This window comes from Colias eurytheme, chromosome 3 (genome assembly GCF_061535395.1).
Source record: "Colias eurytheme isolate Ceu_HAF_F1 chromosome 3, ilColEury1 Martin Lab GWU primary, whole genome shotgun sequence".
Classification (NCBI taxonomy): Eukaryota; Metazoa; Arthropoda; class Insecta; order Lepidoptera; family Pieridae; genus Colias; species Colias eurytheme.
In genome coordinates, this window is record NC_142982.1 from 3,715,637 (window position 1) to 3,725,379 (window position 9,743).

At 34.2% G+C, this 9,743-nt stretch overlaps 1 protein-coding gene across 1 annotated transcript; it reads left to right on the forward strand.

Annotated features, from left to right (window-relative positions):
- The first annotated feature begins 86 nt into the window (after positions 1–86).
- On the forward strand, positions 87–8,946 carry Pgk (phosphoglycerate kinase). Its single transcript, XM_090119430.1, has 10 exons — positions 87–256; positions 332–535; positions 619–845; positions 1,130–1,247; positions 1,419–1,557; positions 1,802–1,936; positions 2,416–2,537; positions 4,270–4,370; positions 4,747–4,845; positions 8,632–8,946. Exons 1-10 carry the CDS (start codon positions 195–197, stop codon positions 8,670–8,672), a joined length of 1,248 nt encoding a protein of 415 aa, XP_089975556.1. The 5' UTR covers positions 87–194; the 3' UTR covers positions 8,673–8,946.
- The last annotated feature ends 797 nt before the right edge of the window (positions 8,947–9,743 follow it).

Below are 9,743 nucleotides of genomic sequence, written 5' to 3' on the forward strand. Positions count from 1 at the left end.
GCAATTTAAATTATTAAAACTTAATTTAAACAATTTTTAAATTAATATAATTTTAATAATGGCAAGTATATTTGACCCTTTTGACATTCGCTGATATCAAGGTCAAATTTGATAGCTATTCTCAATAAAATTGATTTCGCCGACTCAAGTTTACGCGAATAATTTATCAATTAAAACTTTTATTTCTATTGAAAATGGCTCTTAACAAGTTAAGCATAGACGCAGTTAATTTAGGTGGAAAGCGGGTGTTGATGAGGTGAGTAAATAAAATTGTAAACATTATTTTAAACAAACTTCGATTTTTTAAATTTGGTCTATTATTTCTATATAGGGTTGATTTTAACGTACCGCTAAAGGATGGAGTGATAACTAATAATCAGCGCATCGTCGCTGCCTTGGACTCCGTCAAATATGCTCTGGACAAGGGAGCGAAATCCGTAGTTCTTATGTCACATCTTGGACGTCCGGACGGTCAGGCTAATCCAAAATATACACTCAAACCTGTAGCTGAAGAGTTGAAAAAGTTATTGAACAGGTAAATTTTATTGAATTTTTAAGTACTTAATGGTTAACACAAAACCCATTCAAATTCTAATAAGTATACTTTCTGTTTGTTAGAGATGTACAATTTCTGACGGATTGTGTGGGTGCAGAAGTTGAAGCCGCGTGTGCTGACCCACCAGTTGGGTCTGTAATATTGCTAGAGAATCTCCGCTATCACATTGAAGAGGAGGGTAAAGGTGTGGATGCCAGCGGTGCTAAAGTTAAAGCTGATCCTGAAAAGGTTAAAGCCTTTAGAGCCAGTTTAAGGAAGCTGGGAGACATTTATATCAATGATGCTTTTGGTATGTATAATAAGAAATATGAATACAATATGTTTTATAAACTTTAAATTGATAAGATATTAACTATAGACTGTACATAAATATATGAATGTAATTGTGATAACATACCATAGTGTTATGATTTTATAATCTAAATAAATAAAATTCTCAAGTTACATAGTTTATGACCAAACTCATCCAAAATGGCTAGAACATTTTTTTTTTTTGCATCAGCTCTGTAGTTGTGAATAAGTAGTAAATTATATTGTATTTGTATTATTTGAGATAGTATTTAAATATTTTAGGTACTGCACATAGAGCACACAGCTCAATGATGGGAGAAGGATTTGAGCAAAGGGCAAGTGGATTCTTGTTGAAGAAAGAGTTACAGTACTTTGCTAAAGCTCTGCATGAACCAGAGAGGTAATTATTAAAATTGTCACACTATAGACATAAAAAAAAATTCTAAAACAAATTAACTTAAATGCAAAGTATAAAAAATGTGAATATAAAAATCCTGCTTATTATAATCTCAATGCACATAAGTAATGTTTTATTTTTAGAATATTTAACATTTTTCTTTTACTTTTCTAGGCCTTTCCTCGCCATACTCGGAGGTGCAAAGGTAGCTGACAAAATCTTGTTAATTGAAAATTTATTGGACAAAGTAAATGAAATGATCATTGGCGGTGGAATGGCATACACTTTCTTGAAGGAAACTAAAGGAATGGCTGTAAGTTTCTTTTTATTATAAATTACATGCCTTAATCTATGTTTTTATTTATATATAAATAAATTCATTGCATCCATCCATTAAATGATATATTATGTATATCTATTTTACAATTACTGAATAAACGGTAAAACTTTAAGTTACTTCTAGGCTACACATTTTTAGGAACTATCCTATCTTTATAATTACAAATGTGTATGATTTTTTTTTTCATGATTTAATCAATTATAAACATTGCTTTCAGATTGGAAACTCTTTATATGATGCTGAAGGAGCAAAGATTGTCACTAAGTTATTAGAGAAGGCAGTGAAGAACAATGTTAAAGTTCACTTGCCAGTTGACTTTGTCACTGCTGATAAATTTGATGAAAATGCACAGGTTTGTATTATACTATTGTAAGCTTACTTATTATAATTACTAGATTTCCGCCCGCGGCTTCGCCCGCGTTTGCAAATTTTTGATTTCCGAGATAAAAACTATCCTTTGTGTTAATCCAAGTTACCCTCTATATGTATGCTAAATTTCATTGTAATCGGTTCAGTAGTTTTTACGTGAAAGAGTAACAAACATCCATACATCCATACATCCTTACAAACTTTCGCCTTTATAATATACATATATTAGATATTAGATTATAAAGTACTTACCAGTTATGAATACAAGTGGTAGTGCAAATCAAGTGTGTGGCTTTACATCGACTTAAACACAGCCAAAAAATATATTCTATTAATTTTTTTCCATTAACTTTAACTGTTGTTACTTTGTCAAATACATTTATTTATTTCCTTTGATCATTTAAGTGTGAATTTTCTATACTTACAAAAATACTTAAATAATTCAAATTAAAAAAAATTAAGGTTGGAACAGCAGACGTTGACTCTGGTATCCCTGATGGCTGGATGGGTCTTGATGTTGGACCCAAATCACGGGAATTGTTCGCCGACCCCATCGCAAGAGCTAAAGTTATTGTATGGAATGGGTAATTATTATTTTTAATTACTTGTAGTGAATAATTATATTATTGTTTTCCAGGGTTATTACGAACCGTCTTCAACGGAGACTCGATGAGTTTCAACCCCCTGAACAGGCCGGGTTTCGCAGTGGATACAGCACCATAGACCACATCCACACAGTGCGGCAGATTGTACAGAAAACAGAAGAGTGCAATCAGCCCCTGTGCATTGCATTTGTGGACTATGAGAAGGCTTTCGACTGCATCGAGACCTGGTCTGTTCTGGAGTCCTTGCAGCGTTGCCAGGTTGACTGGCGATATATCGAAGTGCTGAGGTCATTGTATGATGCCGCAACCATGTCCGTCCAAATCCAGAACCAGCGTACGAAACGTATCCATCTACGGCGAGGCGTGAGACAAGGTGACGTAATCTCACCGAAATTGTTCACCAACGCGTTAGAGGATATGTTTCGGACCCTGGATTGGAGAGGGCGAGGCATCAATATCAACGGCAAGTGCATCTCACACTTGAGATTCGCTGATGACATTATCATTATGGCCAAATCGCTGCAAGAACTAAAACAAATGTTGAACGACCTAGTTGAATCTTCCTCGCGCATCGGACTCCGCATGAACGTAAAAAAAACAAAGATAATGATCAACCATCATGTGATACCGGAGCCGATTAACATCAACGGAATCTCTCTCGAGATAGTTCAAGAGTATGTCTACCTAGGGCAAACGCTCCAATTAGGCAAAAACAATTTCGAGAGAGAGATCAACAGGAGGATACAGCTGGGTTGGGCAGCATTTGGGAAACTTCGACGAGTCTTTGTGTCGTCACTTCCACAATGCCTGAAGACGAAAGTATTTAATCAGTGCGTCCTACCAGTTATGACCTACGGAGCCGAGACGTGGACACTGACAGTACGACTGGTCCACCAGCTTAAAGTCGCTCAGCGAGCTATGGAGAGAGCTATGCTCGGTATTTCTCTAAGGGACCAAGTCCGGAACGAAGTTATTCGCCAGAGAACGAAAGTCACCGACATAGCTCAACGAATTAGCAAGCTGAAGTGGCAGTGGGCCGGTCATATGTGCCGCAGAACGGACAACCGCTGGGGCACACATGTCTTAGAGTGGAGACCGCGGCTCGGCAAACGTAGCGTAGGACGCCCTGCTACACGGTGGAGTGACGACATCCGCAGGGTTGCCGGCCACAATTGGCGGCAGAGAGCCGTCGACCGGGCTCAGTGGCGTGCATTGGAGGAGGCCTTCGTCCAGCAGTGGACAAACAAAGGCTGGTAATGGTAATGGTAGTGAATAAGTCTCATCAACATTTTTTGTTTCATCAATCATAGAAAACCAGTTTGATTCTGTGATAATTGAAAAATAAATGACTTAGAGCTAGCGCACACGAGCAACTTTGTCTCCGCAACTATTTTGTCACTCCCACCTATGGGCTAGTATGAAAGTGCGCGCACATAGCGACGCAACTCCCCATACAAATTGATGGGAGATACAAAAAGGTTGCGGAGACAAAGTTGCTCGTGTGCGCTAGCTCTTATTGCATAAATTCTCTGTAATCAATAAGAATAGAAATGGCAACTGTATTTATTTTATTACTTAATTTTATTTCAATCATTTGAATAAAAATCATTTTTAAAAAACAAATTAACAATAATGTCATTTAGAATTTGACTCGCATCGTAATTTTTTTTTGTCTAATGTCTTTATTTTTAATTTTATTATCTGTGGCCAGACCGGCGGGAGTGTTCGAATTTGAAAAGTTCGCGGGCGGCACCCGCGCACTCATGGACGGCGTCGTGAAGGCCACCGCTAATGGAACCATCACTATTATTGGTAATTTATTTTTATACTTAAGATAAATAACGTTGAACTTATTACTGAGAGTATTAATAAATAACAGTTATCGAGTAGTATTCTAAACATATAAAAATTAAAAATACATACCAAAATTTACGCACTCACATTTATTTAATGTAAATGAGAGTAAGTATAAAAATAAATTAAAGTGTATGTATATTACGGTTAAATTTTGAATTAAAAATTTTGTTCTTTTAAAATTCCCTAGTAAAAAAGTTTTTCTTTCAAAATGTCCATTCTATGCAAGTATTTCTCTATTCCAGACTAAACTCAATTATTTATCCAAAAATTTGTTAATTCCATTGTCACTAATTTTTCTTATTACTTATTTGTATTATAAAATATCAAACAGGTGGAGGTGACACAGCCACATGTTGCGCGAAGTGGGGCACTGAAGACAAAGTGTCGCACGTGTCCACTGGGGGCGGGGCTTCCTTGGAACTGCTTGAAGGTAAGATATTGTATACTGCGTGTGTAATTTGATAATTTGTCGCGTTAATTTTAGGGTACTGCATATACACTGGAGCATTTTCTAGAACATTTTAACAAAGAGTACAAATTATAATACAGATAAAAGGTCAATTTCCGTAGAATTTCCATATAATCCAGATACGTTCTGGCATTCAAGTTCTACAAACTATTTTATCTTATAATAATTGCAAGATTAAATCTTTGAAATCATATTCATAATCATATTTTTAATTGCACTATTTCTTGTATAAAATATAAATCAGACATCGGAAAGCTTTTTGCGCCAAAGTCGCTTGTGGATTAGTCTACAGGGTTGGTAGCAATAAATATTATTCCATCTAAAAAAATATGAAGGCAAAAAAAATTTGTAATTTAAATAACTGTAACAAAACGCTCACAAAATAATCGACATCGATTTATATTTTCAAAGTACATATCTACATATTCTGAATAACGTTTATTTTCATATTTTGTATTACATAATATATTGGTATGTGCCATTGATAAAACGCCTAGACAAGACTTCAATTTTAACGTGTAACTCTAATCGCTTTAGATAATAAAAGATGTGCCTATTTAAAATATGAATAAATATTATGCACTGATAAGAAACGTGAAAACTACACAAGCACAAAATACAAAAAATCTGAAATAAAGTATGGAATAAGCTAAGTTGCATGATGGTAATTCCGAATGACTGGATAAATACAATATTTTTAAATTAATACCTAACCAATGATTGTTCAACGAATATTAATGCTATTATTATCAAACCTGTAAATTTTCATTCAATATCTCCAAGATACTTGCAATAAATCCTTGCTCTGAAGTGTTATTCACAATTTTCCTAAATTTCTCTACATTCGAAAATCCCCTAATGAAAAATGCACTATATTAATTATGTAGTTACATTTCCGAAGCGCCTTCGGGATATAGTTTTATTTTGTATTTTAATTTTCTCCACTTTGATTGCCTTATTACACATAAAAAAGTATAGATTATTTTTTCTTAAACATCGTATAATATCTGAAAGTTTTAAATTAAAACTGTAAATAAACAAATAATAAACAATCTGAGCGAGCGCGCACGAGCAACTTTGTCTCCGCAACTATTTTGTCTCTCCCATCAATTTGTATGGGGAGTGGCGTCGCTACGTGCGCGCACTTTCATACTAGCCCATGGGTGGAGAGACAAAATAGTTGCGGAGACAAAATAGTTGCGGAGACAAAGTTGCTCGTGCGCGCTCGCTCTAGAGGCGGGTTGATACTAAAAAGTGAAAAGCACTTTGTAGTAGCATCTGCAAAAAGGGGGTTTGATTATTTTATTAACACAACACAACGCCCATATTCCCAAAAGGAACAGCGGCACATTTTAGTTATATTTATGTTCCAACGAAATACGGGGGACACTTAGGAAGTCAGAGGTTCCACTAAAATATTCACAATTATCGACTCGAAAATTTCCTACCTTCGAGCAGAGAGAACGTCGCTATTTGTATTGTGTTTTTTATGCTTTCTGACTTCAAATGATACATTCATTGTAAGGAGCTACCTGTAAGTTTAAGGCGGCAATTTTTTATCTGTGGTACCTTTTTGAATTAGTTTTTCTTTACAGACAAATGGAATGCATTGTTAGATTCTTTATGTTTCTATGCGATAAAAGAATACATGTTTATGTAGATGAAAACATTTTTATCATTATAATTTCATCTATAAACAATCTTTTGATGCGAGAATCGTGTCTCTACGCTATTTAGCATATTAACGCCTGTCGCTTATGTATTGCAATTTTTATGAAGGGCGTCGCTTATCGTCGCTCAAAGAATATCGTGGTACAAGAAGGTAATTCGTCGAAGGCAAGATCGTGTATGCGAGACACGTTCGAAGTATATTATCTAGATTTACGAATGCTATCTACAAATAACTTTTAGATCTCATAGTATATTACAGTTTTTGTCGCCAAACAGTGCTATAGTAATTACTTTGTTTAATTTACTAGCTGTCCCGGCAAGCTGTGTTTATCTTACTTTAATCATTTAGGCCTTAAGGGGAAGAAAAAAAGATGTTGTCGATTCTCAGACCTTTGCGATATGCATTAATTTGAAATCCTCCAGTATTTCAAATCAAACGAAATCACGGGCATCAGCTAGTCAATAATAATTGAAAAAATACCAATGCATGAAGAATTTAGGTCTCGTGAAACAGAACAACCAGCACAGCCTAATTATTTGGAACCAATCTATAGCTAATCATACCACGATCGAATTATGCAGTTACGTGATGCGCTTCTGCATAGCGTAAATTACATCATTATTGATGTTCCATAATTGTATCTGCCGGTATCGCAAGTAGGTCGAAATTTGACCTTCTCATTCTTAAACTATACAGCGCCTCCACTTGTCTCGATAAACATTACTATATGCAATACGAAACTAACCATGCTTCGGCACCGCAGCCGTCCGACACGAAACGCATAAATTGAAAGCGCACTATATGTCACAACCAAATGATTGAATCAGTTATTTCGTTAATTGCCTAGGCTCCTAATTAACATAAGTAGGGTATTGAAATATTGTTGTATTTTGGCCTTTTAATAAAGCAATTAATAATTCAACAATTATTTATTGTTCTAAGTATAACAATTATTTTCAATCCAAATGATCATTGGTTCAAAATTGTTAAATCAAAATGCCGTTTCGTGAAAACTTCAAAAGCCTAGTTTGTTACAAAAAGTCCTAATAGTCCTATTCCATAAAATACTAATAGTCCTATTCAGCCTTATTTATCAAAAAAAATTCAAACACGCCCATTTAGTGAAAAAAAAGTCTTAGCGCTTTCGCGGGCAAACAGATATTTTCAGTATTTATTTTATTGACATCAAATTCGACATCGACAGTTCATCTCTGTAGAATTTGAGATTTTCTAGATTGAGATGCATAGACGGACACCACTTATCATAAAATATGAAAATTTATTAGATTAAATAACATCGAGTTGTTTGAGTGGATATGCAATTATTACTGGTGTACCTATTTATGCTTATGTTCACGACCTTTATTTACCGCTGATATAATTTCTGAAGCAAGTTACTGAATGAAGTTATAAGTTACTACATATAACAATATGTAATTATGTAAATATCTAGTAACCTTATAAGTACGGCTTACTATTTTTCTAAATTGTACAAAAGAAACATGATATTTGCGGTAGTTTTCAAAGAAAATAAGGAAGAAAGGTTTTCTTTGACGAAAGCTTTTTGAATAAAAATGTGAAGAGCTCAAAAAATGCTTACTCCAGACTTCAAATGAATCGTAAATTAAACAAAGAACCTGTTTGACCTTGCTCGGTGCTCCTTGGATAACGCGATATTATGAAGAAATTTAATATTTTTAAGATTTTTGCGAGACTAGAAGAAATTGATATTGAACAGAAATTATACAATAGATTCAATTATTGAAGTCCTTGAAATTGTTTAGCGGTTCAAAGCGTCGCTACGGTAAACTTACATATTCTATAAAAATGATATATAAAATAAATTAACTACTTCAATCACACATGAGTATATTATTTGAATAATGTAAACTGTTACTTTTGAATAGTCACAAATCACAATAATTAAGAATTCTACTGATTGGGAAAGGAATAGGATCAATCGAATTCTATGTATTGTCACTATTCAAAAGTAAGTAAAGTACTAAGAGGAGTCTTATTAAAAATAAATTATTACTCTACCCGATTATTACAATCTATTTTCTATTTTGTTCCAGGCAAAGTTCTACCCGGCGTAGCTGCACTCACAGACGCATAAGCATAGATGCGTGAAATACGTTTATCCTATAATAGCTCGTTGGAAATCGAATATTATTTACGATGTAGAACAAGCGAGCTAATAAACCCATTATAATAAGAAATCAATGCTATGTGTAAACATTTTTCTATAGGATTACTTTAAGGTAATTATATCTATAGAAAATCACTCACTTGAAAGAAATCGGTACGAGATTAGAACCATGATCGCTGATGCGAATAATTTAATAATATGAAAATTTGTCATAAAAATATTTATTTTGTTGAGAATAAATGTTGCTTGTGAATGAAGTGTTTTATTTATGTCTAACCTACTACTGTATTACTACTAAAATAAATCGTAAATATTAAATAATAACATGGCGATCTGTGGTCTTGAACTTTTCATTATTTGAAAATTTCTCAACTTTGAAATAATATTTTCTAAGTAGTCATAATTGGAGGTTAAAAACGCAAATCTCGTGGTTATACCAATTGCATGTGTAAAATAATGTCCATTTAAATGGTATGCCAGTCCTTCACGAACAGGCTTATATTTTTATTCATAAAATAAAAAAATAACGATCAGGAAAACGATCCTTAAATAATTAGTTAGGTACTTCTAGTTTAACATAAAAAAGGTACGAAAGCTAATGTACGAATTCCAATCTCTACGCATCGCTTTTGTTTGTACCCGCATATTTAATTATCCACATTTGAACAAGTCATAAAATCTATACCATATTGTGGCATACATATACAAGGTTGATGTATATGTATCACAATAATACTTATTATAAAGTGATTTCGATCTGTCTCTGTCAAACGTATGCCTCTATCAGTAGTTTCCATCCTACCTGTTACCTATCAGGGGTCGCCTATTGATTCGGCACGCGCGCAAGCGTCCTTACAACGTCACGCAAATTAACAAATCAACGTTTTGTGTACCGAGAAAAGTCTACAACCCAATAAAATTGATCGTAACAATAGTGTAAATGTTTGCTAAATCAAATAATGCTAAGTTAATTTAAAGGGCACGGGATAATTATCAGACCGTGACACGCTCCACCTCGTATGAACTTTAGCTCAATTG